The 26,606-nt window shown below is 41.2% G+C and overlaps 2 protein-coding genes across 5 annotated transcripts in view; one reads left to right on the top strand and one right to left on the bottom strand.

Annotated features, from left to right (window-relative positions):
- The window catches only part of LOC139633042 (lysophosphatidylserine lipase ABHD12-like), a 7,011-nt gene extending 5,286 nt beyond the window's left edge, over window positions 1-1,725 (bottom strand). The window contains exon 1 of the mRNA XM_071498417.1: window positions 1,318-1,725. The gene's annotated coding sequence lies outside the window, so the exon portion shown is untranslated. The remainder of the gene's footprint in view (window positions 1-1,317) is intronic.
- nin (ninein (GSK3B interacting protein)) lies at window positions 28-26,606 on the top strand. 4 transcript variants are annotated; one of them, XM_071498401.1, is made up of 28 exons: window positions 28-1,244; window positions 4,812-5,024; window positions 6,029-6,122; window positions 7,414-7,586; window positions 9,688-9,733; window positions 9,824-9,999; window positions 10,864-11,010; window positions 11,235-11,402; window positions 11,633-11,769; window positions 11,997-12,137; window positions 12,637-12,811; window positions 13,036-13,146; window positions 13,298-13,387; window positions 13,569-13,704; window positions 13,863-13,984; window positions 14,339-15,450; window positions 18,969-19,067; window positions 19,162-19,231; window positions 19,325-19,492; window positions 19,580-19,696; window positions 19,964-20,077; window positions 20,228-20,374; window positions 20,599-20,778; window positions 20,880-21,014; window positions 21,105-21,206; window positions 21,392-21,484; window positions 24,624-24,737; window positions 25,587-26,606. In XM_071498401.1, exons 2-28 carry the CDS (start codon window positions 4,833-4,835, stop codon window positions 25,794-25,796), a joined length of 4,569 nt encoding a protein of 1,522 aa, XP_071354502.1. In that variant the 5' UTR covers window positions 28-1,244; window positions 4,812-4,832; the 3' UTR covers window positions 25,797-26,606. The 4 variants fall into 4 exon arrangements, with proteins under 4 accessions (XP_071354502.1, XP_071354503.1, XP_071354504.1 ...); XM_071498404.1 differs by lacking the exon at window positions 28-1,244 and adding an exon at window positions 16,118-18,604 and having other exon boundaries at window positions 4,814-5,024; XM_071498402.1 differs by lacking the exon at window positions 19,580-19,696.

The following is a 26,606-nucleotide window of genomic DNA, read 5'->3' as shown; positions in this document are numbered from 1 at the left end:
TGTTTAAAGTTATATTTCTTTCCCACCAGTTAAATTTGAAGTGGCCCAAAGGTCAAAGGTTGTTGGAGTGGCAATAATTTTGGAAGACTTCAGAGATCACATATTTTCCTTGTGCAAGACAGTGGAAAACATAGGGGCAGCTAGGTGCAAGGATGGGTTTGAACTTCAACCAACAGCTGCATTAAGATCCCAATCTGTCTCTCAATGTGGATGAAAACACAACAGACCAAAAGACACCATAACAGCATTAGTATTAGCCTGTTTATCTTAGATTTAAAAGATGGTAGTTATCTTAATCTAACAATATCAGTTTGGTCTGCAGGGGGCCAGACTGTTGTGAAGGTAAATTTCATTACAGGTGCTAACACATTTACTCCCTTTCTCAGTGTATAATGTTTTGAGGCATGTTTTTGGACACTGTGTGCATGAAAGATATATTATTATTGATGCACATCATTCACCAGGAAGGTTTATTAGACTTCATTTATAAAACAGCTCAACACAAAACAAGACCCTGTGTTTTGCATCCTTCTCTTGTCATGCAGGACAGTGCTAGTTGTTATTTTTTAAACATATACATGTTTACAGTCTTGAATTCACATTGTTATCTGCAGTAAATTTAAATGCAAAGTAGTACTATTTTTGCTTGGGGCCAGTATTTGCCTGCCACTTGTATTGGGTGTACACACTGTGCTACATAACAGACTAGATATTTTGCTGTGGAAGGTGGAAAACACAGGATGAGGGTGGATCTTACTTCAACCAAGTAATTCAACCAACAGCTGCAAGTGAAATGCCAGAAAAAAGTTCTTTATATATATATGTGTGTGTGTTAAAATGAATACCAAACAGCCAAAAATATTTAGTTATATCCATAATAACAGGAGCCGTTGATCATTTTTATAAACCAGGGAAGTGATTGATTAGTTTCAGCGCGGGTCCGGGTCACAGGGGGCCGGGCTGTGGCCCTGGCTCTCGGTCACCGCCCCTTCCTCCACCGGCCGCTTTTCAAAACCCGCTGGAGCCGAGGAGGAGGATGAAGCGGCCGCAGACACGGAGCAGCCACCGACCCCGGTAGAGCCACCGCAGTCTCCGCCGGGAGGGAAGGAGACGTCTCCAACAAGCCTCGATAGGTCAAAGCCCAGCTTACCTGTTGTAATGTTGTAAAAGTTTGTTTGTTAACCACCAAAAATTTCAGTTGGGGGAAAAAGGAGCCAACTGCCGCCACAAGTTCGCAGACTCTGGTGAGTGTTTTCATTTGTATTTGTTTTTTTATTTCGTTTAATTTAAAGCAAATCTTCGTCTTTCCGGTTTTACCGTAAATTTCCCGAGGATGAAATCAACCCAGAGCAAATCCCGACCGACCGTTTTACTCCCGACACGCCTGCTGAGAAGTTAGCCCGGTTAGAGTTAGCCCGGTTAGAGTTAGCCCGGCTAGCATAGCCCGGTTAGCATAGCCCGGTTAGCATAGCCCATCACTTTCCTGTGGGTTTCCCTCTTTGGCTTCGTTAAGCTACATAAACCGCTCCACAGCTGATCGAGGCCATCGTCGCTCATTGTGCCCGACTCTGTGAGCTCTGCGGTCGGTCTAGTGTCACGAAGGAGACCGCTGACAGTGTAAACATTAAGCAACTAATAAGATTAGATGTTAATTTAACGTTTTCTTATAGTTTTCTATCGTTTACAGCTGCTAAACACTCTTTGGTGATTTTTATAAACTGATATATGGCCTTAAAAATAGTTTATTTCCAACATAGTGTCGCTAAAGAAAACACTGTGGAGGACATGACTTTGCATTAATGTGTAAATGATCTAATCTGGATTTATTGATTTGAAGATGAGTCATTTAGACTGATGCAATGTTTTCTTTCAGTTTCACCTCATGAAATCTGGGAAATAATAAATCAATGTGATATCCAAGTGAGTGTGGCAGCAGTGATATGCAGGCTGTTGACTAATTTGTCAGCTTTTTTTTTTGAGAATAGTTTTAGTTTTAGTTAGTAAAATGACAGGAAATCACAAAAAATGGCCACACAGACCAGGATGACATCTTCAAATGTCTGTAATCCCAAAATATTCAGTTTATTATGATGTATGACAAAGAGAAAAAGCACATTTTTAGAAGCCAGAACCAGCAAATATTTAACATTTTCTGCTCATTCTTTCACCAAAACTATAACTATTATACCTTTATCAAAATAGTTGCCCATCCGTTTTCTGTTGATCAACTTATCGTTCAGTCATTGCAGCTCTAGTTGATGCCAGGTAAACTTAATAGCAGTATGGTCAAACGATATCATGCTGTAAGTAAGTGATGATTTACTTGTATATCAACGTGAGGGAAGGTAACTTTAGATCTCACCAGTTACTTTAGTTCCTCCTGGACAAGTAATGTGGAAGATAATGGAAATGCAATATAATGAAGAATCTATAATCTGATCGCCAACAAGAACCGGTTTGTACCAGAATGTCACTTTGTGGGTAAAAAAACAAACACTGACCTAAGGAAACCTATGCATTTGAAACAAAATGAATATAAGTGTTTTTCTTTCTTTATTTATTTTCTCAGTGGCATTACTTACAATATGAAAGTAACTTCCAAGTCTATACAGTCCTATAAATGCAGAACTTTCTCCCACCCAAAAGAAGACCGTTGGTGTTTCACTAGGCTGATGTTAGAGGAGAAAAGTTTTACTTTTCTGATTGACATCTGCTCGCGATAATTACCAGTCACATCAGCACCAGTGAATGCTGGGATGGTGTGAGGATTAACCTCCTTCTTGTGACCTGGATGGACCTGATTCTTCGGCCTCAGCAGCTGTCAACCCACAGCCACTGTGAGTGTGCCGAGCGGGAGGGCTACCAGGATAATTGGCTCAGAGGCTGCTTGCACAAAGCAGACTGACTTAGCGTGACAACATGGGCAAAGTGTGTGGACTGAATCTTATTTAGTAAAAACTTGAAATAGTCAGGATGGATCAGTTTTCCTGCAGTTGTTCTGATCTTTTCTTGACATTGTTGCACACTTTCTTTGCATACTTGCAAAACATGATAGCTTCAGACAAGCTGCCAAACTGCTGAGCAGTGATCTTCTTGCATTTCATAAGCAGCTCAAATGTGCAGATGCAGAATACTGATTTGGTTTTTGTGGACAGCCCATTGTCTGGGGTGAATGGGCACCCCGAGTCTGGGGTGTGGGGGACACCTGGCTGAGCGCTTGATGAGCTCCCTGAGAGCAGCTGGAAAAGCAGGGGGTCAGGCGGGTCATTGTATAGATATAGAAGCTCAAACGGGGACATTTCCACTCATTAAATATAGTTGTATGCTCTTAATTTGAAACGTAATTCTACAAAGTCTTAGATGCTGCATATATGTAATGTTTATTTTAGCACAAAGTTAGCAGAAAACACAGGAATTAGCATGAAAATACTTCAAAGTACAAGTACACAAAGGAATTCAAAGATGAGAATTATAAGTACTGTAAGCAGTAATTTAGTTTTTAGTCATATTAGTTGGAATTGAGAAAGTAAAAAACTGATGCTATATGAACAAAGGCCTGGTGTCAACAGTCCCAGCACTTATGCAGTGTGCAGAAATGTGTCATAAGATGAAGTGGTGCAACAATCAGACATAAAATTTGTGGAAAGTATTTGGATGTAAAAATAGAAGTGGATGGATGCTGTACTCTGCTCAGCTCTCTGCTGCTATTTCCAGTCATGTTAACTGACTTCCTTAAGCTTCAGGTGGCTGACCTGGGCTGTTGCGTCTGTAAGTTATGTCATTGCTAAGTCAGTTACACTCTTATTTATTTATTATTTTATTTATTTAACTTATTTTTTTGACCCATGATGACCTCTCACATTCTCTTAAAATAATAGGTAGTTATCTTGTAGGTGAATCTAAGATTCATTGTTTGTGTTTCTGTTACTGCTTGAGAGAAATACGCATTTCGCTGTGACTTCTGTTTGGGGCCACAAAAGGCCTCACTCTCTGTCAACTGGCTCTTATTGTTTTTCACTTACAGAAACGATGCATCCCAATAAAAAGAACAAAAACTTCCTCCGTGTGTCTGTAACTGAAGCCACCAGCTAATAATTGTTGGCACAAGACTCCGGTGTAACTGTCTCAATTAGTCCCCCGGCTGTGTGTTCCACTTGGTTCACTGCCACTTTGTTTGTCTTTGTCTGTGGTCTTTATAACTGATTCACATACCATTTAGTCTAAAAACAACAAGCTTGTTGCTTTTTATGTCGTTTTTTTTTTTTATCATTTTCAACCTCATGATTTTTATTTTGTCAGCCTTCAAAAATCAAATACTTTACATTTTAACATTATTCATTGATGCTCTTTATAAAAAGTCTGAAATATGTTAAAAAGGTTATATCTTCCTGTCATGTACTCGTGGTGTTCAGTGATCAGAGAGAGTCATGGCCAGTGTCAGCCTATCAATTTACCTGATTGTCTAATCATTGTAATTGGATTAGCCAAAGCCTCCGCCACAAATGACGCTGGAGCAGTGTGTTGGTAGCTCAGTCGCTCGGCGGCACACTCAGATGAAGGTGCTGTTAGGAACACATCCTGTTGAGATAGATGTTTCCACCCTATTTGTGAGTAATTTTTTTATTGTAGTTTGATATACTGTGCTGTAAATGTAAAGTGAAGAGATTTTGACCTTATCTTGGTTTAGATTTTTATTATTTGCAGTGTAACAGTGAGTTTAAATTCTACTAATGCTCTGGTATATAGACACCTCAGCTAACATGTAATGGAAAAATGTACCAAAACAAGGATTTTCATCCCTTGTTTTTCAGGGCAGGGTGCTGTCCTGTGGGATGGATGACGCCCAAGAGCAGGACCACTATGAGGAGCGCCTAAAAGAAGTTTTTAACAGTTTCGACACCAGCGGCTGCGGCTCCCTGTGCCCAGAGGAACTCTCCGACCTCTGCCAGTCGCTGCACCTGGATGATGCCACACCAGGTCTTCTCCACATACTGCTGCAGAACCAGGACCGCCTCACTGCCAGGGTGAGTTTACTCCTCTGCCCCTGAGAGAAGTTGAAACTAGAACAAGCAGTCGCTGTTTATCTTGTGTTTCTGGCATGTTGTGGTGTGCAGCATTTGGAGTAATTTTCTCAGAAAGACTGTATTTGTGAGCGGCATTATTGTTCTTTTTCTGATGTACATGTGAGCCGTGGCCTTTTGGCTTCCCTGTGCACAGGGTCCTCTGCATCCTTTGATTTTTGCAGATGCCTGTGAGCCACTCCAGCTTTCAGGTCTTTGTGTCTCGAGGCTTTTTGGCGCTTTGTTAGCTGTCTTGTTGAGGAGAAAATTTGCCCCTGTCGGCCCTCATCCCCAGGTGTCTGTCGTCAGGACAACCAAGCTGGCTAATCATGATTCACAGATGCATTTGTTTGAGGGTGCTCCATGTGGAAATGTATGAAAAAGGATTGGATTTGGACAATGGGACTTCAAACTATACAATAAAATGCAGTATACGTTCAGCAGACCTCCAGTACACAGTCTTTATCTTTCATGTGGAAAAATGAGCTAAATTACAAACTGCTTACCTTTACACTTTTGCGTACATTTTTTTTTTTTGGTCTATAAGCGTGTGCACAGACGGATGGCTATTGTCTTGCAAGTGTGGGTGTGTGTGGGTGGGGTGAATGTTAGCAGAGGGGCCAGTGAACTGATTGCCTACCCATGGCATCCAACAATAAAGTCAAAAAGGAAAAACCCCCACCTAAAGCTGCCAGCCGCCAGCCTCCGAAGCACAAAGGAAATCACCATACTCAGGGTTAGCAGCTGTTGATTCTTGAAGTGTGACCTCCCTGCTCCAGCTCTGACAAACCCTCCTCCACCCAGGGACACCCGGCCTCCATCCAGCACACAGGGAATTACACCCAGTCTAAGGAATTTGAAGAACTTTTGCCTTGTTTTTACTTTGTTTCACATACTAACCATTGCTTGCCTTTTTTTTTTTTTTTTCACATACGAAGAAACCTCACAATACTTAAATCTTGTTGCAGGTTGACTTTGACCAATTCAAGAATGCACTGATTCTGGTTTTGTCATCAACCATCGAGCCACCTCAAGCAGAACAGGAAACTTTGCAAAAACCAGGTGAAGTCCAGACTCAAAGTGTTGTGTGTTTTGAGGAAATGTCAAACAGACAAATGTCTGTTAAATGTCTGCAGCGTCAGCCCGAAACCAAGTCCAGAGCGTGACGCTGCATCATTATCCTCATCTGTGGTTTATGGAAGTATCAGTTTAATATTGAACCTTAAGGAGACCTTCTCCATTCTCCAAGTCATCCAAGCAGAGAAGGTGACTCTGTAAGCTGAATGACTGGAACAGCCCCTATGCTGATTCAGCTATAAATCTACATACAGAGGCACACAGCCAAATGCATAGGCCCAAAGCCAATGAGCTAAAGGTTGAAGTGTGTGCACCGTCACGGTTGGACCACTGGCTTGGCTTGTTGCTTTATTGGTGTAGCTGAAAAACTGAGCGCTTCTGTACTAAGATATTTCTTTGAAAACTATATTTATGCTCCCAAGTTGGTGAATATCATGATCCAGTTAAATATCAGGATCCATCTTTTTGTGGTAATGACCAGTCTGAGAAGGCTTATGTTAATGAAGTACATTAACACACCAGTCATTGCTATATCACATGTAGGAGATGGTGTGAAGTCTGATACTTATCAAAGGTAATATTGTCTTACTGTCAATGAAGCATGAAGTGGCCTAAAGCCAAGTTCCCTTGAATTTCTCAGAAGTTTACACTTAAACCATTGTTGACCTTTAGTTTCTGTTCTTTTCAAATAATGGGAACATACGAAAGATTCTTTGGTTACTGCTGTTAGAGAAGTAGCTACTTTTGGAGAAGTAGCTGCTGACGGCTGCACGTATGAGTCATTGTACATTTTCCTCTATTTAACAGTCTGCAGGTTTTTAAAGGTTTAAAAACATCCCATTTAGTTTCTTTAAGAAATGCTTTAGAAACTGTTAAGAAGTCTTAAATTTAATTTAGCTACAGTAGCTGGAAAGCTCATCCATCCTGTGTCCATTTTAGCCAAAACCTAAATTAACTTCTTTTTTCATTGGTTAATCCAGCTGTGCAGTTTCTGCTGCTTGTCCAGGTCCAGATCACATTAATTTATTGATTTATACCATTAGAAATTATTACATATACTGTTAGAAAGTGCCAAAAAAGTACACAAGACTATATTGTCCGTAGTAATTTCTTTTTTTTTTTTTTTTGGCTGGTATGACTCTGAAACAGGTGCAGAAACGCAGTTTAACCATGTTTTTAATCGTCCTTATATGTTTTTTTTTTTTGTTTGTTTTTTTTATTTCTCTGTGTCACTACTCATATGATTTTACAATTCTTTGTCATTGTATCCCCTCAGAGTCTCCTGAGATCCAGCCAAAGTTTGTGAAGGGCAGCAAACGTTACGGCCGTCGCTCCACACCAGAGTTAATAGAGCCTATTTCTGACTTAGCCGAAGTTACCAATGCAAACCCAGCAGAGGGAGAGGACCTGGAGGACAACTATGACTCAGCAGTTCCCAGGAAGCGTGAGGTAAAAGGCTAAGGCTGATGTCCTCTGAGTTTTTCCAGTACCTCCAGACGCTCAGATGCCGTTCTTATCGCCTCCTGTCCTTGCATGTACCATGTTTCTCTGCAGCCACAGACCGACGGCGAGGCGTTATTCTTAGCTAATCAGCTTAGTGGCATGCAAGGCAGATCCTGAAATGTAATATACTGTAGATGCTCCAACACAGGATTCACAAAGCTCTGTTGATTGCACAACAATGCAGCACTGTCTGTAAATAACACTGTGAGGATAGCTGCTGTTTAATAAGCCTTGGGAACCACAATTTTTTTTGTAGCGTCCTGCAGCGTTGTCGGTTTAAGTTTTACATGGTGCAGCTCTGTATGTGTTAAGTGTTCATTGTCAAGTTGAACTTTGTCCTGAGTGTGATGGCTGTGATGTGGTGGACAAGGCAACGGCACAGTGATTTAGGAATTTACATCATGTCCAAACAGATCAGCGTCTGCAGCAGATAAAGAGAGATAGAAGCATGTTGCAGTGTTTTAGGTTGTCAGTATCTTCAGTTTGCTTTCAAGTGTCCTCCTCCTATATTTAAAATGACATTAGATGCCTCCTTAAGTCTACACAGAAAGGCAGTGGCTTCAGTGCAACAGGTTTTGTTGTGACAGAGTTCATAGCATTAGTTCAGCCGTGTCCATGCACAGCTAAACACCGTACATGGTTCCTCTGGTTGATCTTCTAGATCCTTTTCTTGGATAATCCCGCTCTGACTGCTGACATGAAGTTTGACATATGTTGGGATGATCAGTCTGTGAAGTTTATCAAGAGAAAGTGTCGACAATCACCGGCTTCTCAAATGTGGGGATTTGCTGTTTTCCTCTTTTATATGTGGATTGGATTTCTTTGGGTCTTGGACTGTTGGTTGCAAAATATGATGGATTTACTGACTGCTGTGGCTTTGGGACAACAGCAGAATAAATAACAACAAAGAAAAGTCTCCAACTGGTCACCAAAGCGATATAATGATGGCCAGTCCAGCTTGAACGTGGATAGATGGTTTTATATTCTGTGTGTTGTGCGTGACTCCACCTCTGATGCCTCCCAGCGCCAAGACAAACACTATCTGAGACACTGAACTGAAGCGTGTCTTGGTATTGACTAATCTAGGTCGCAACAATGCCACAATGTCCGGCCTTGGAACCAGCAGATGGGGCTGGGTCAGGGGTGCTCTGCCACTGATACTGCAGGGAGGAGGAGGGAGCTTGGCTGTGACAGAGGAACAATGAGCCCCACCACCCCCTCCTGGATGCCTATACACCATGTATCAAAACGCCACTTGCAGAATCCCATCTGTTCTTCATTCCCTCACTGGTTGCTTCCCAAACAATAGATGGCCACGCTGGGACTCGGGTGGAGAGCAGAGGGTCACACCCAATGAAACCCCTCCTTCTTTCTTATTTCTTGAAAAGCACAAAAACTTTTGTGCTTTTGATTTTTGTTTTTAATGCTGTTTCATTTTCAGCCCCCTATAAATAAGATTTAATTTAAAGTCCATTTAATATCTGAGCTTTTGATCATATTGTATGATCATCTTCAGCTCCAGTTTTTTTGCTGTTTTCATTTATTTTTCCAGGCACTCAAAAGATTTCTCAGTCTTGTTGGTTTATGGCCATTAAAAAGCAAGATAATAATAATAATAATATATTATTGTTTGCTTCTTTTAAATTATTTTTATTTATCCTTCAATATTTTTTAAACTGCACATTGGCACAAACTGTCTAAAAGGACGTAAATAAAGAAAAGTGTGTCTGTCCGTGGCACATTTTCTATTGTTCCCACCATTATTACCACCATCCCTGAGCCCACTGACCCTCCCTTAGGGCCCGTGCCATCACAAAAGCTCTCTTGTGTTTTTTTTGTGGGAGACTCCGGCCCCCCTCGCACCCAGACTCGCCTTTGCCTAATTTATAAACATGTTTTTAAATGAACCCATAAACAGCTGATTGTCACAGATGATATATTAATGTAAATTTTTTTTTTGTCACAAATAATTTCCTATATTTTGATGTGATGAAGTGTTTATTGGCTCTTTTTGATATTAAGTTGAATTCCTTTTTGTCTCTGACAGCGCTGGAATGCTTTGGAATCAAGCACAGAGGAGTATGAGGCAGAAGGTACGGCAAAGCTACAGTGGTTTTTAGAAAATGTCCTTCGTACTGTAGATGTCTGTCAGAAAATGACCTCAGTCTCTGTCTTGCGTGCAGGCCAGATGCATCTCTGGAACCCCGATGAGCCAAGCACACCTCGAGGATCCATCGTTCCTCTGTCGGCCCGATTAGAGGAGAGGCTGCGGGAAGCCTGTGAGGAGCTGTCCATATCCTGGGACAGATGTGCTAGTCACACCGAACTACTCACTCTCTGTGAACATCTGGGCCTGGAGGTACGTTGAAGACTGCATGGAGAAACTGCTTCTTTCAGACCAGCTATCAACACTTGAGTCAAACAATTTGGATTTTCTACAAAATCGCACTGTGTTTCAATGCATTGTAGGACAAAAAGGAAAATACATCTTTGCAACTTTAAATTAATGTGATTAGAATTTATTGCTGTTGAAATAACTTTTGCACTTTTGCATTACCTTGTTTTTTCTTGTCTTTCCTGATTACAGCGCTCATTTAGACAATTTGAATTCAAAAAAAGTGAGAATGTTTTCTGCCTCCTGAGGACGTTTCCAATTTTAATCATGTATCATATATTTACATTTATCATATACATGCACATATGGCTGTAACTGTGGATTATTGTCATCAGTGAATAATTAGCTAATGATTATTGATAGTTAATTTGACTTTTTTTCCCCTCTGGATTTAATCAATCAAACCTTTGGTCTGTAAGATTTTAGAAAGCAGCGAAAAATGTCTGTCAGAGTTGTGACGGATGAAGATCTCTAAATGTCTTTTTTGTTTCACCTATTGTCCAAAACCCAACAACATGTGAGAGAAGGAAAAGCAGCAAATTGCCACATTTCTGAAGCCAGAATCAGTCTTTTAAGCATTTTAGCTGGAAAAAGTTACTTGGATTATAAAGTTGTATCCAAATAGTTGTCAAGTGCACAACGTATTATAAGATGTTTAGCTTTTGTTCAAGTAGAATTTTATACAAACTCCAGGTGTGACAACCTTCAAATTACCATGAGCTGATCAAATGATAAAAATCACTCTCTCACACATATTGTATAAACAGCGTAAAGCAAATACCTGGTCTCTCTAGGAAACACTGTGAAAAACATACTGTTATTTTTCAGATAAACGGGGACGTGCTCCTGAGTGTAACTGGCGATGGAGAGATGAACGTCCAGGAGTTTGTGTCCAGAGTTGTAAACCACAACAAGCCTCCAACACCATCCGCCTCAACGCCCTACAGACAGCTTAAACGGCATCACTCCACACAGGTACGCCGTTTGTTTGCTGAGCTCCACCTGGTTACAAGATGTGGGTGTAATTCCCTTGTTGTTGTTAATGTTATTGGTTATTTGTTTTAGCTTCATTTAAGAGTTTTTTTTACACACGTTTCCATGATATGACAAAGTTTCCTGACACTAAATTTGAGCTGAATGTAGATCTCAGGTTGCATTAAATGGAATTTTGGAGGTTAATTCCCCCCCCCCCCCTGCAGCCCTTCGATGAGGGAGGCCGCAGGATTGCCACCCCCTCTGCTTTGTCCAGCACCATTGGCATGCGTCTGTTCTCCAGCCTTGATGACGGGACTGGTTTCACTCCAGCTGAATACGTCCTGGATGCCTGGATAGAAGAAGGCATTGAAAACAGCACTGAGGTCCTGCAGGTACAGCAATATACTTCTTCTTCTAATTATAAATGACCATTAGTCTTAATCATCATTAACATTTTAAATTTGTAAATTTAACTCATTTGCAGTTTGTGCAATGTAGGAGAAAATTATTTGCAAAATTTCAAAAGGCAGTTTTTCCATTTGCTGTCCTCCATGATGTTAATAGTAAAGATTTATCTCAAATATTCTCAAAAGATAAATACATAATAATTTTTTTTTTCCAGGCTTTGAATTTCAACCTAGATGGAAAGCTGAGTCTGAGTGATCTCACCGTGGCGCTTGAAAACGAGCTGCTGGTTACTAAGAATGGGATTCACCAAGCGGCACTGGCGAGCTTCAAAGCTGAGATCAGACATCTCCTGTGAGTATGAGTCAGCAGTGTAATGCAGCTCATTCAGATATTAATAGCCTACTCTTCGTTCACATTAGATTAACTGTATATGCAATCACTATAGACCTGCTGACTAGTCTGAAAAACAAGATAAATAAAACCTTCAGGATCATTTGTTTGTTTGTTTTGTCATTTGTTATGTCACATAACTCCTTGTACAATTCTTATTATTCTGCCTTGTTGTTTTCTCTTGACAGAGAGCGTGTAGACGGGGAACTCAGGGAGAAAGAGAAAATCCGATCCGACCTGGAAAAAGCAGAAAAGCTGAAAACTCAGCTCGCAACTGAGGTGGACGAGCATCACTCTGCGATTGAGCACATGAACAACCTCAAGATCAGGTAACTGTGATTCTCCTGTCTGTGCCCCCCTGTGTTATTTCAGCAAGAGGCCACAGAATATACAGAAAGCTTGGATCAGTTTTTTAATATTTAATTGTGGCTCTGTTTTCGTCTCGTCTGTCTCCCCCTCCTTTATCTTGGCCTCATTACTGAGGTGGATTTTAAGGATTAAAATACTAAGGGATTACAACTGTCGTTTTTATTCATCTAGTCCATTCATAGAGACTGCAGCTGATCCTAATTAGTTATGTACACTTTCACATTATATTTAAAAATATGTAGAGTAAATTTTATGTTTTTAATTATAGTATTTCTCTTAAGAAGCAAATCAGTTATGCTCCGCTAAGCGTGGTTTCCTGCTAAATTCAGGCAAAATTAAAATAAAATATTTGTAAATGTTGTCAGAATCTTGTTGTCTTACTGCGTCGCTGTCTGACTGGTGTACTTGTGAATATTTAAGCATTTCCATTGTGCATTCTCTGTGGATGAACGTGAACAGGAAGCTTGAGCAGGACCACAAAGAGAAGCTCGCAGCGGTCCGGTCCGAGCTGATGAAGGAGATGGACCAGATCCAGCAGCAGGCGGGCCTGCAGCGAGAGGAGCTGGAGGCAGAGATCAAGAAGATCAGGGAGGATGAATCTTTTCTCAGGGACCACCTCTCCATTTCTGTGAAGGTATATAATCAGTCATATTTATAGTTTATAATGTGGTGTATATCTCTTTGCTTAAATATGTATGTATTTATCAACACCCAAAATATTCAGTGACCAAATACTTTCATGAGAAACTTTGACACGGTGTCATTTTTCTCACTATACATTATCATCTGCTTTATAATCTGAATAATATGATAACTGATTTGTGGAAACATAACGTTGCTGTTTTCTGTTTCCTCCAGGAAAATAGACGTCTTGAAGTGGAGCTGCTGGACAGCACAGAAAAACTAGTAGAGGCACAAAATCACATTACCAAACTCCAGACAAGTCTGGACAATGTAATGAAAGAAAAGGTACCAAGACATTTTGTGGCTATACATTTAATAAATTATCTGTTGCTCTGGGAAGAATCAAAACAAGACTCCCTGAGTTTCTGTTGTCTCTTCTGTATCTCTTACTGGTTTTATGACTTCTGAGACTTATGTATGTTCTCTTTCCCTGTAGTTCGGAGACTTGGACCCTGGCAGTGCAGACTTCTTCCTCCAAGAGGAACGTATTAGACAACTGCGCAGTGGCTATGAAGCTCAGTGCAGGGTAATGTTTTCTTTTTGTTTTACATGTCTGTACATGTTACGTGTGACATATTAGCTTCACAAACTGGTTTTTAGATACTTTAAAAAACTGAACTGTAGGTGGAAAAAAAGATGCAGTCCTGTATGTAGTTGACTGAAAAACCACGTTTAACACAGTATTATTTTTCTGTTTTCGTTTCCAGGAGCTGCAGGATCGTATCGATGAGCTGCAGTCAGAGTTGCAGGAGTTCCACAGTCTTGGTCGAGTCCTTCAGCCCTGCCACAAACCTCTGTCTGAAGAGCTGGACAGTAAAAGCCCTGGCATGGAGTCTGATCCAGGTAGGCGTCGTGAATACTCATATACTTACATACCACATATACTTAAAATAAATCCAGACAGAACTCATTACAGAGCACTAACTACATCCCTTCATGATACAGACGTTTTGCATTGAGACAAGTGGCCAACCACAAACTTGTAATTTGACTTTCTGCAGGCATCGGTTCAGAGGAGGTTCAGCCATTCAGCATGAGCCTGGAGGCGGAGATGATGCTGGAGCAGCTGAAGGAGCAACACCTTCAGGAAATGGAGGAATTGCGAAACCAACTGGAACGAAAGGTAAGTCTGTTAGATACATTATATAATTTACCTTTCACAAACAACTGTGATATTATATTATTAAAAACAAGAAGACAGACATCGATGTAGTGTCACTACATCACAGTTCTTGCGGAGAGTTAGATGAGAAGATCAACACCACCCTTGTGTCTCTATGGTAAATATGAAGCCACAGCCAGCAGGAAGTTAGCTTAGCTGCTCCTGGTAGACATTTGATTGGATTGGTAGACAGAGCCACCCTCGTTGCTGCTTGTAGCTTCATATTTAGCTCTGCAAGAAAGCAAATAAATGTAACTCCCAAAATGTTGAACTATTCCTTTAATTCCTCAATTTTTTTTTCCCCAATTGTTACAGATCAATGAATTTGATAAGATGGTAGAGAAGCAGAGGGCGACCCATGAGGGCCAGAAGGCTGCCTTAGCTCTCCAGTACCAGCAGGAGGTCCAGGCTCTGAGGGAGGAGATGGTCAGCGTTCAGAGCCAGGCACAGGAGCTCCAGAGCCAGCTCGAGCAGGCGGAGCTGGAGAGGAGCTGTCTGGAGCAGAAGCAGGCCGAGGAGAGGGAAGAGCTTGAAAACCTGCAAGAGGAGGAGTTGGGAAACCTCAGACAACAGCTGCTGGAAGCCCATACTTACGCCGCAGACCTGGAGGAGCAGCTGAAGACCCTGGAAGGCCAACAGGCTGAGACGGATGAAAACCTTCACACTGAGATGGAGGAACTGAAAAAACAACATGCCACTGAGATGCAGAAACTAGAGGAGGAGCATGTTGGACTTTCTGAAGCCAGACTGGAAGAGGTGAGAAACAAACTGCAGGAAGAAAAGGCTGAGATAGAGAAGAGGTTGTTGGAGGATTGGGAAAAGGAGAAGGAACTGTTGCAACAAAGCCATGAGGCTAAACTAGAGGAGGCAAAGCTGAGGTTTGAGGAGGAGCGGGATGAGGTCGTGCAGGGACTTACAGAGCAGTGGCAGAAGGAGAGGGCTCAGCTGGACGAGCAGAATAGTGAGACTCTGCAGGTGCTGCTGGAGGACGAGATGTTGAAACTTGTCAAGGAACACGAGGAGAAGGAGAGCAAGCTCAGAGAGCAGTGGGAGAGTGAACGAGCTCAGCTTCAGGAGCGTCATGAGGACGCTCTGCTCGAAAGAATACTCCAAGAAAGATCGCAGTTACAAGAGCAGTTTGAGCAGAGGGAGAAAAAGCTACAGGAGGAGTGGGAGAGGGAGAGACTGCAGCTGGAGGAGGATTATGAAGGGATGCTCCAGGACAGGTTAAATGAGGAGAAGGAGAAGCTTGAGACTGAGAAAGAGGAGGAGGAGAAGAGGCTAGAAAATCTGATGGCAGAGGAGAGGGCTCGTCTAGAGGAGAGCCACCGAGAGGCCGTGAAGGAGCTGACTGCAAAGCACACGGAGGAGAGGGATGCGCTCAGCAGCCTGCTGGACAAACTACGAGAGGACATCGCTGAGGAGAGGTGAGACACGTGACCTCTGAGAGGTTTTTCTCCATTTTATTTATGACATTGTTTACATTGCATCGTTTGCATTATTCTCAAGACTAGTTGGACATTTTTGGAAATTTTCCTTTTTGCTTTCTTGTTGAGTGTTACATGAGAAGATTGATACGTTTCACACAGCAAACAGCAGGTGAATATGAAGCATAGTCAGTTAGCTTAGCTTAGTTTAGCTTAGTTTAGCGTAAGGACTGGAAACAGGGTAAAATGTTTAAGTGCCAGCCCACAACCTGCACCCGAACCAAAGTTCACAGATTAACATGTTAAATCCATCCTGTTGGATAAAAAAATTAGTTGTGGTTTTACAGCAGTTGTGTGGACTAGACAAACAAGCTATAAGGAGGCTTTATTTCTTTTGGACAGAGCCAGCAGTGTTTATGCTAAGCTAAGCTAAGATCTCCAGGCTGTAGCTTCATATTTACAGTACAGACGTGAGAGTGGTGTTGATCTTCTCGTGTAACTCTTAGCAAGAAGCGAATAAGTGGATTTTTTCATAAATGTCGAACTATTCCTTTTTAAAATAAAATCAAAAAGGAAAAGTCGTTTTTGTTGAGGATTGTTAAAATGTATTTGTACTAACAAGAGTTCAGGACTGTTGCTGTAACAATCGTTGAATAACCATGTACAGGAGGGAAATCGAGATCAGCTTCAGCCAAAGAATCAAAGAAGTGGAAGATCGTTTCTCAGGTGACCAAGAATCTGTCGCAGAGCGTTTTCAGGCTGACGTTTTGAAACTCGAGCAGCACTACCAAAGTGAGCTGAAGGCGCTTTCTGAAAGCCACGTTGAGCAGAAGCACCACTGGGAGGCACAGATACAGACGGCTCTCGAGACCGCTGAAGACCAGGGAAGAAAGATGGAGGAGGCCATGGAGCAGGAAAGAGAGACCCTGAACCAACAGTGGACAAAAGAACGACATGAGCTCGAAAGTATTCACAAAGAAGAACTGGACAAACTGATGACGAAGAACAAGCAACTGCAGAATCAGCTGGATGACTTCATTAGTGCGGCCCAGACTAAAGAGATAGAGCTCAGCAGGCAGCTGAATGACCTCCATAACCGTCTTCAGGACAGCCTGGAAACCAAAGATGAGCTTCTGGCTCAGTCTGAGAACAAAGCGCTTCAGGCCGAGCTGCTGTTAAATCAAACAGTGGAGGATTTTAAACAGGAGAGGACAGAACTCCTGAGCTGCCAGTCAGAGCTCGAGGGAAAATACAACGAGGTGCTGGTCATTTCTGACAGGCAGATAATGGAGAGGATTGAACTGTTAACAGAGCGGGATGACTTGAAGATGAAGATCGAGGAGCTGGAGATGCTGCTTAAACAGGCAGCAGTGGACTTTGAACTTGAGAGGAGGGAGCTACAGGAACTTATAGCGACTCTTGAGGAGAAGTTAAAAGATAATCTTGCGAGTGACAGAGAAGAGCTTATAGCAGAGAGAGATCTGCTTATAGGAAGAATTAAAGAGCTAGAGAGGGAACTCAGTCAGGTTTTGGCCTCAACAGAAAAGGTTGAGAAAGAAACAGAGGAATCAAATGACTTAAAGACATGTTCAGAGGAGCAAGACACCAGGGGATGTATTTCTTTGACCAGTGAAGAACAGGAAACATGTTTGGCACCTGAAATCCACATCAATGATCATGTCGTTCTTACTGATTCCTCTCATCACGAACTAGTTTGTTTGTCACCAGTTCAGGTTGAACAGGATGTTGATGTAGAGACAACAGCAAATAAACCTGATGCAGGGGATGGAGGCCCTGAAAACATGATAAATGTTGATCATGAATGTGATGAAGAGGATCCTGTGAGCAATGATGATGAAGGCGACAACAAAGAGCAAGACAATCAAACTGTAGTGACTGAGAGTAATAACACATGTCCTGAAAACGCCAGTGGTGTTGGTGCAGGATGTGAAAATGAAGTCGGTGCTGTTTCTGAGGATTCAAGCCCTGAAGAACCCAAAGAAGAGGATGGCTGTTGTTCCACAGAAAGTGGACTTTGTCACGAAGAAGACGCTGAATCAAACTTGAGGGATGTTGAAAACAAAAAAGAATGTGTTTCCCCAGAGATGCTGTGTGAAGCCGTCTCATCGCTGGAGGTGTTTGAAGGTGAGGATCCTGATGAAGATGGTGAGAATAAAGCAGCTCTCGAATCATGTGAGGATGAGTCCAAACCTCAAGATGTACCCACTTTGGAATCTGGAGGCCCTTCCCATGAAGATGAGCCATGTCATGAGACTGTGGTTGATGCCTCAGCAGCTCTGGAGGATGCTGAGGTCAGTTGTTTACTAAATAACTCTGACCACAATAAACAGGAAGCCGAACTCGTCCCAGAATCAGACTGTGATCATTTAACCGCTGAAATAAAGGATGAGCTCGCTGACTGTGCACATGATTGTCTGGAGCATCAGGATGAAGCTGGTGACTGTGAGGAGCAGGGTTCCTCTCTCCTCAAACTGCAGGCTTTGTATAACACCGCCACAGAGGAGAACATCCTCCTGCACGAGAAGATTTCTCTGCTTCAGCAGAAGACAGAGATATTAGAGAATCTTCTGACTCATAACAGTGAAAAGATCAAAACTGGCCACCAGGTGTTGGAGGAAAACTACAGCCTCAAAGTTCGAATGATACTGTTAATGGGGCACGTCAGAGAGCTAGAGATAAAGGCCTTAAAAATGACAGATCTGCAGATTCGATATGAAGACTGCATGTGTGAAAATGCCAAACTGAAGGACCAGAACAGTGAACTTGAAAAGAGGGTGTGGAGCCTTGAAAGCAGGATGAATGTCTTCCACGATTTCCAAGAACAGCAGCTTTCACTCGTGGATGAGATCAGCAGGATGAGGGAAGAAAACACCAAGCTGTCGGAGCTGTTCGGAGAACTTGAGAGGCAGGATGAGATCCTTTCAGCCATGCACGCAGACGCCGGACAGTCGCAGAGCCCCGCAGAGGAGGACTTTCTGGATCTGACCAGTCAGCTGCAGCTTAACGTTCAGGCGGTGAGTGACCTCGAGGACTGCTGCGAAGAGTTTGAGAAGCAGAACACCCAACTCCGCAGAGCTGTCACAGAGCTCCAGGACAAGTCGCAGACGTTAAATGAAACGACGCAGGCCCATAGGTAACGTGGAGAAACACTAGGATCCCGTTCTCCCGTGTCTCCTGTGGCGTCTCGTTGTCCCATCCCTTTGGTGCTTTGATTTGAAGGAGCGTCCTTCCTTTTGTTCCCAAGCACAACTGTCCTAATGCTCCTAAACCTTTGTGTGAGGCAACAGATCCTGATTCGTGCTGCTTTGATCCCTGTAGATCACCAGTAGAGAGGCAGAAAAATGCAAGTTTGATGTGTGTAATTCATAGAATGAGTTGCTTTTAATCAATATGTAGCAAAGCATTTCTTTTTTGATGGATGACAGTTTTAATGAAGCTTGTAAGAATCTGTTTTTTCTGACTTTGACTAATGAAGTTTTTTTTTTTTCTGCGTGTAGATCTGAGGCCAGTCGTCTTGCTGAAGAAAACCTCCTCCTCAAGCAGAAGATTGCTGTTTTGAAGGAAGAGGACTTGAAAGAGGCCCAGGATGAGTTAATGTAAGAAAAACCAAATATTACTTTCAGTCAATCATGTCAGTGCATTTCTCTTTTGTTGTGTAAACTCACATTTTCCTCCATTATTAAATTTTAGACGAACTTTGGAGCACTTAAAAAAAGAGAAGAGCACGGCACAAAAGGCAGCAGAAAATTTTCGCAAACAGGTACTTTACATGTAATTTGATACATTAAGCTTTTGAAACAGTTCTTTATTCAGAAGCAGGTCTTGATGTGTTAATTTATTTCCTCCTCTGCAGATTTCAGAGCTGCGTTTGCAGAGTCAGCAGCTGGAGGATGAGAACGGGCTGCTGTCAGAGAAAAATGCCCAAAACGTGGCTGATGTGGAGAATCTACAGCAGCAGCTGGCAGAGCTGATAAAGGAAAGCGAGAGGAGGGAGGCGTTCCCCGCTGAAGAGAAAAACGAGGTAAACAGCGCTTCATGACGGACTGATGGTTGTCACGGTGATGTGGTGGCGGTAGTGAGTAGTTAATCGGTGGCTGTTTTGTGTTAGCTGGCAGCTTGTGTCTCTGCTCTGGAGGCAGAGCTGACCAAAGCTCTGGAGGACACTGCACAGCTGGAGGAGAGGAATATCCAGCTGTCACAGCAGCTGTCTGGCCTCAGAGAGAAGGTGAGGATGAGGCCATGGACACTTTGATGGATCTCACATCAATCCAATCACAGCACAGACACACATTTTAAAAAAAGTACAAATGACACCTGATTCATAAAATGACCCAGTGAATGAAAGCATGTATAAATAATTTCACCTGCAGCCATGAAGGTACAGAAATTGTGCTAAAGGTGGCGGCGGTAGACTGAGATGTTTTGGTGTGATGTAGCTTTAGCATTAAAGGATCATTTTGAATTACAGCTGTAGTTGTCCTCCTGTTTTCAGGCCTTCAAGTTGGACTCTGTGGAGAACCAGCTCAGCCATCTGGTAGAGGAGCGGAAGAGTGTGGATATGGAGTCCCAGGGCCTCCGCAGCCAGCTGGCCAAGGCTCAAGAGAGGGTGAGAGCCTATTGTAACCACAAAATCATATTTTCAGTTCAGCAACTAGTGGGGTCTTGAATCAAACTTCATAATTTGCCACATTTACCACCTTCATTACCTGAGTTACTGAGCTTATCAGGACAGAACTTATTCTTTTTTCCACTCTAGGTCAAGACAGTGGATGAAACTCTTCAGGCTGTGAACCATCAAAGTGCTCGTCTGAAGACAGACTTTCGTGTTTTGCAGAAGGAGAGGGATTCCCTCAAACATGAAGTCGCAGTTCTGCACAAACAGCTGCAGAATGCCATTGATAAAGTAAGATGTTTCTGATGTTTGTCACTAAACAGACTGAGAAAATTAGGAACCTTTTCTGTCCCAATACAGATTCCAGTACATTACAGTATTTACTGATAAAGATTTCTGATCCATATCTAGAGCTCAATCTTTTCCTCAAATTTAAAACCTGTTTACCTCACTGCACTGAGCTCACTGGATCTTTATGTAAAGTATTAAATGACGTCTGCCTTTGGTCGTCACAGAACCATGTTTTGGAGATGGCCTTGCACTCGAGTGGTCTGCAGAACCACAGCAAGAAGCTGCACAGAGGTGAGATGTCTCGGCTGATGGAACAAGAGCAGCAGCTACTGAGGCAGGAAAACGAGAGGCTTCAGGTCGAAGTGCACAGCATGGAAGGAGACCTCATGCAGTCCAGAGAGAAGGTGAGCTGAGGCATGCAGCAAACTGAAATTAACTTTAAAAACCTACAGCTTGTCTCCCCCCCGTCACTAACTAACTGTAAGGCCTCTGTTTTCTGCTCCAGGTCCGTCAGCTCGATGCTACCATTGCGTCCCTGAAGCAGCACAAATACCAGGATCAGTCGTCCCTGGTGAAGGCCTTGGAGCAGGAGAACTCCTCTCTGAAGCAGGAGCTCGAGGCACAAAAGCAGCTGACCAAGGTAAAAACATTTTGTGAGTCTAACCAGGTAACGATTGTTGTGTTGCTAATTTTTTCTAATGGGGTGTCCTCTTATGAACATTGGTTTCAGGACTGTGAAGCTGGACTAGGACACACACAGCTGGAGAGCCTTCAGCAAGAAAATGAGGCACTCAAGGCTCAAATGGCTCGACTGTCTACACAGCTGCTAGAGGTAAATGGTGATACTAACACTTCTCCTCCTCCCTTGATCTTGTGTTCACTTGCTTTCTCTGGAGAATCTGACCTAGAATCCCAAAGGGAATGTGTGATTAGATTATTGTTAAATTTAGTTCCCTCATACTGTAGATATTTCTCTCTAAATATAATTCTTTCCTCATGGTTTATTACTTTGTCCAGACCTTTCAGGCTCAGTTGGTTGGACTTCTGCCTCCATCACCTCACCGGATGCCCAGAGGACAGCACCGAGGCGAAGATCCGGACAACATGCAGGTACAGTACAACCCGACCCTTCTCTGAAAGCAGATCTGGGCAAATATACATGAAAATATTTGACCTATATAAGATAAAATGACTAAATGTTACATTTAGTGCCATTGCATCATTGCATGGTTTGATATTTGTTCATCTCCTGCCATTTTTCTCACTGTCATTTTTTTCTTTTGTCACGTGGTTATTTCCCATAATAATCATAAATTCAGCATTGATGACTTTAAGAAGGAAACGGAACTGCATCACATGTAGTGCATGTTTTCAGGATATATAAGGAGTTAAAATCAAAATACACCCATTTTATTTCTTTCACTTTGGTGTAGGAAGCGTGGTCACACAAATAAATCACTTAATTCAGGTGCTGAAATTTTTATTTTATGTTCTTTTTATTTTTGTTTTGTGGCTGTAAACTCAAAGAAAAGCAATACATCACATAATAAAAGCTCAAATTAAAAGTAATAATACTAATGATTACTTTAAAAGTGTGTAATTTTCCAAACACCTGAGCTGAGTCATTTATTTTTATTTTCCATTCCCTTGTTTCGTTTGAATGCTGGGTTCACTGTGCTGCTTGTTTTGGAGAATGTCTCAGATCCACCTCAGCTCCTGTTTGTCTTCATCTCCTCACGTTTACTTTTTGGGTTTGGTGTCAGTCTGTAGTGTCTGTGTGTGTCTCCGTCGTGCTCCTGAACTCACCGTCTTTATTTAATTTTCCATCTGACTGGAGTCATGTTGGGTGGTGTGATCATGTGGGTGTGGTCCTGCTTTTACATTTGTCACCATTTGCAGAGTCGTGTAGCACAAACTTCTCTCACTTCCCAGCAGGTAGATGTCGCTTGTTCAGGTTCATTCCACTGTCACCAGGTTACCATGGATGTAGTGAAAGGAAAGGAGGTTCCAGTTTGATACAGTAGCTAAGATTTATGTCAGTTTAGCTCAATTTTATTTATTTTATTTACATTTTATTATTCAGAAATGTGAATCAACAATATACCAAACATTATGTCGTACAGATGTAACAGCACAATATGTCAACTTCATAAAATGTTGAAATTTTATAACACACACACACAACCTCACATATATGCAAAGTTAAACATAATATACAGATATAAAGAAACAAAACAGAATCTAAATTTGTGCATGAATTCATGTCAATTAACACGATACATCTACTGTAATTCAATGAATGAACAATAAACTATAGTTATTTTTGTCTTATTTAGCTTTGTTTAAAAAAAAATAATAATTTTTTTAAACTGGCATAAATCTTAGAGCATTTATAGCAAATACAACTGTTATACAAAGTGGGATCTTGTTTTACTGTGTAATAATTTCCAGCTGGCAGTTAGTTCACTGTTAGTTCACCACCACATCAATGAACATCAATTTTTCAATGAACTGTTAACCTGTGGAGATCCAAAGTGTTCAGTATTAATGAATGAATAAGAAATACATGAAATATGAATAAATACAGACAAAACATAAAACTGTCCTTTAATTGTAAAATACTTCCTGTATTATTTTACAATTTCATGGTTGTGTATTTTATCTGTATTTATTTGATTCATTCCATTTACTTATTTAGTTGAACATACTTCTCATTATATACCCACCACTAAAGCCTGTGTTCAGGCCTGTGAAGTGACAGCCCTGTGTAGGTTTGTAGGACTAGAGCAGAGGGTAGAGCTCTGGTGAAGTGTACCTGCCTTTTCTCTCCAGGGCCCGATGGCGGAGCAGCGGGCGGCTCATGCAGACAGCTACCGGCGGATCGGTGGATTGTAACACCAGCGCCTTTCCCTGCTCTCCACTTTCTCCTCTTTTACCCTCAAGACTGCTCTGCTGATACTCTGCTCTTCCTCTGCTTTCTTTGGAGCAAAGACCTGATCTAGCACATGATGCCGTCCCTTCTGCATCCTTATAGGAGGTTGAACAAATATGCCTGATTCGAAGGGCATGAACGTGTAATTGTATTTCCCTGCTGCTAGGTGGCAGGAAAACACAGAAAAGACTCCTGGTGTTTTTTCCCCATGGGATTAAAATGACATTATCATTGAAAATGTAAAGTTCATAAGACATGCCGTATAAATGTAATATCGACATATACAGGCTACAGTGTGGCATCTTGACAAACATAAATTTTTGGACTTTTTAATTCTTGATTACAGGGTGTATTTTCAGGGAATGTTCTGTTCTGCACTTGTACCATTAACTATTGTCTGAGACGGGGTACATACATATTTCATTAGAGGCTAAATTTTGTTTGATAGTTTGCCTTATGATCATCAAGGAGTGTTAACGTTGAGGCGAGGTTAGTGCCTGACAGCCTTCTGAGCCTTTTCTAACGATCAAGCATCTTCAGCCTGTTAGTGTCAGCTGATGTTACTGTCTGTGTCCAGTCAGGGTTTCTAGAGATTTCTTAATGAAGGTACCAAGTTTTCACTGTTTTCTCGTTTATGCCTGTATTTCTTATTTGACACTACACGTAGCTGAATGTTTCTCCAAGCTTCCCGTCCATGTTCTGTTTGTGTTCTGGGTCTGTGTTTTTGTTGCTGCTGCACAACCAAAGTGAATCACTGCTTTCCGGGTTATGTTTCAAACACGTCACACAACTGTTAACTGTGAATGTTTATCTGGTATTTATTATTAGAAATTCCACATGAGCCAAATCATTGTTTTTCCCCAGTAGTGTGTCACTAGTATCATGTGTCATTATATCTATTATTGTTGTATCTGTGTTTTGGTTTTTGAGTCATGTAGTGAGTCCTCCTTTCTTTTTTGCACCATGTTAAGACTCAAATGTATTTTATTTATTTTATTTATTTCAATAGAATCATGTTAGGGTTTATTTTATTTATGCATTAAATTATTTTTTTGTAGAGGTATCTGGAATACATGGCATAATTTTATACCTATTTATATTTTATTTATTTTTGCAGTGTGTTGTCCTCTCCTTAGAAATGTACTAGACTTCATTTAATGCAGAAATAAAGAGAAAATAAAGCACCTAGCTCACAAGATTGTGGTCTGTATGTTGTTTCTGACGACACCAGCTCAAAGGCAAGAGAATTCAAATTTCATTTTAAGTTTCTCGCATTTTTCAGCAGTTTGATGATGTCATTCATTGTCTTGTCACCAGGATGAAAGGGAGAGGAAGATGAAGATTATGGAGGAGCGTATGAGGGAAATTGAAACGTCGCTGCATAACATCAAGCTGCTGCTCAGAGAGAAGGTTTCTCAGCTCAACGAGCAGGTCAGTTCAATATAGATATTCTTATCCATCAGACATGAATGATAAATGATTTCTCTGTAAAGAAAATGGTCATCAAAAACAAATCAATCAATAATTTTGAGTGATTTTCAAAAGTGCTACAGTTAGGGAGCTGTGTTTTGCACAAATGGGCAGAGAAGATTTTAACTACATTTTTAGACGTGGAATAAAAGAAACCAAATCTCCAAACACCTGATCCAAATCTGCACATGAATAATTGATAAAATCATCCACATCAAAAAAAAGTTAACTCGTCAAAAAAATTGAACCTATTTCACAAGGAGAAAACGATATGCACAAACCAAATTCTAACTCAAATTCAAAATTGGGAACATTTCAATATGTCGTAACATAAATTGAATTAATAATTCATCAGTAAGGTCCCTCAGAAGAAAGTGTTTGTAAAATGTAGATATGGGAGGTTTATCTTCTTTTGTAATATGTCAAAGTTGCTTTCAATGCCAGTATAAATGATACATGGAGGGAAACATGACAGGATAATTGAGGTTTGCTCTCAGTTTAACTTTTGTGCTCCAAATATGTAAGAAAAATGCTTGAAAATCAGTTTGATAAAGATAAGTCAAATGTGATTATTAAAGTTTTACATTTAAAAAATAATTAGTGTAATGGTAACTCCGTTTTTAAATTACTTACTTACTAATCTCCTTCCTCTGTGTTGTGCAATTTCTTTGCTACAGATTGACCCAAATACTGATAATTTGCCACAAGCTAGCACTAGCTGATGATACAGGCCAGACTGTTTTTCCTACATCAAATTGGCTTAATAATGGAACTATCAAAGCCTTTATCTTCTACTTCTGACTTTTCCAGATTCGCAAGAACGGCAGAGCAGATGTGGTGATCAAAGACCTGTACGTAGAGAGAGCCCAGCTGCTGGAAGCTCTGGAGATAACCGAGCAGCGGCACAAAATCGCAGAGAAGAAGAACTACCTGCTGGAAGAGAAGATCTCCAGCCTGAACAAGATAGTGCGAGACCTGAACCCATCGACCATTCCTGCACTACCTTACCACTATAAATGACCATAATGCATCACCTAAAGACACCTGGAGGAACTCAGGACACTAACAGCACTCCAGTCAACCAAAAACTGCACTGTTCATTTACTAAGTCTTTTTCCTGCCTCTAAAAACATATTTTTTATTGAACACTCCTGAAGGTTTTTTTTGTTGCATGTCCACTGACATGTTTTAACCTAAATTTTACTGTTAAATATGCAGTATTTGTTCATTTTATTCTGAGCAATAATTACCTTAAATGTGTTGGACCTATGAAGAACTAACTGTGAAGGTTAGACTGTAAAGAAAAACATGATATTTTACAGTTATTTATAATTAACTGTTTTTCAAAGCGGTAGCTGTTAAAAGTAAATGAGTAAATATTTTACCATGACACTATTCTCTCAAAAGAGAAAAGCAATACTGAAGTGCACTGCTTATACAAGTGTTCTTTTGTCCATGTTGTCAAAAGAGATTAACTGTTTTCGCTCTCTAGCCCTTATGTAAAGAAACAGAAACCTGTCTGTTCATAAAATAATGTAAACAGTAAAAGTCAAATAATCCAGTGACCTTTTCAGGGTATTTGCTTTCATGCAACACTACACGTTACATACACTTTAGATGTCTGTCAAGTGGCAATGCTTGCTATTTATATTTGAATAAAATGCTATGATCTGTTGCACTATGTAAAGCTGTAACTGAAGACTGTGCCATGATGAATGTCTCTGATTCAAATGAAGGAGCCTGTCTCTGTAATTCCTGCAGAGTAAGCGCTAAAGTCGAAAACAGGGTAATGCTTTGTGTTTTCTGTACAAATAAAATACATCAACTATG

The sequence above is a fragment of the Trachinotus anak genome, unplaced genomic scaffold (assembly GCF_046630095.1).
Source record: "Trachinotus anak isolate AG129_WGS33_773 ecotype Australia unplaced genomic scaffold, CSIRO_AGI_Tana_v1 ptg000015l, whole genome shotgun sequence".
NCBI classification, from domain to species: domain Eukaryota; kingdom Metazoa; phylum Chordata; class Actinopteri; order Carangiformes; family Carangidae; genus Trachinotus; species Trachinotus anak.
Note: the sequence above shows the minus strand (reverse complement) of the source record. Positions and strands in the feature narration are given on the sequence as shown.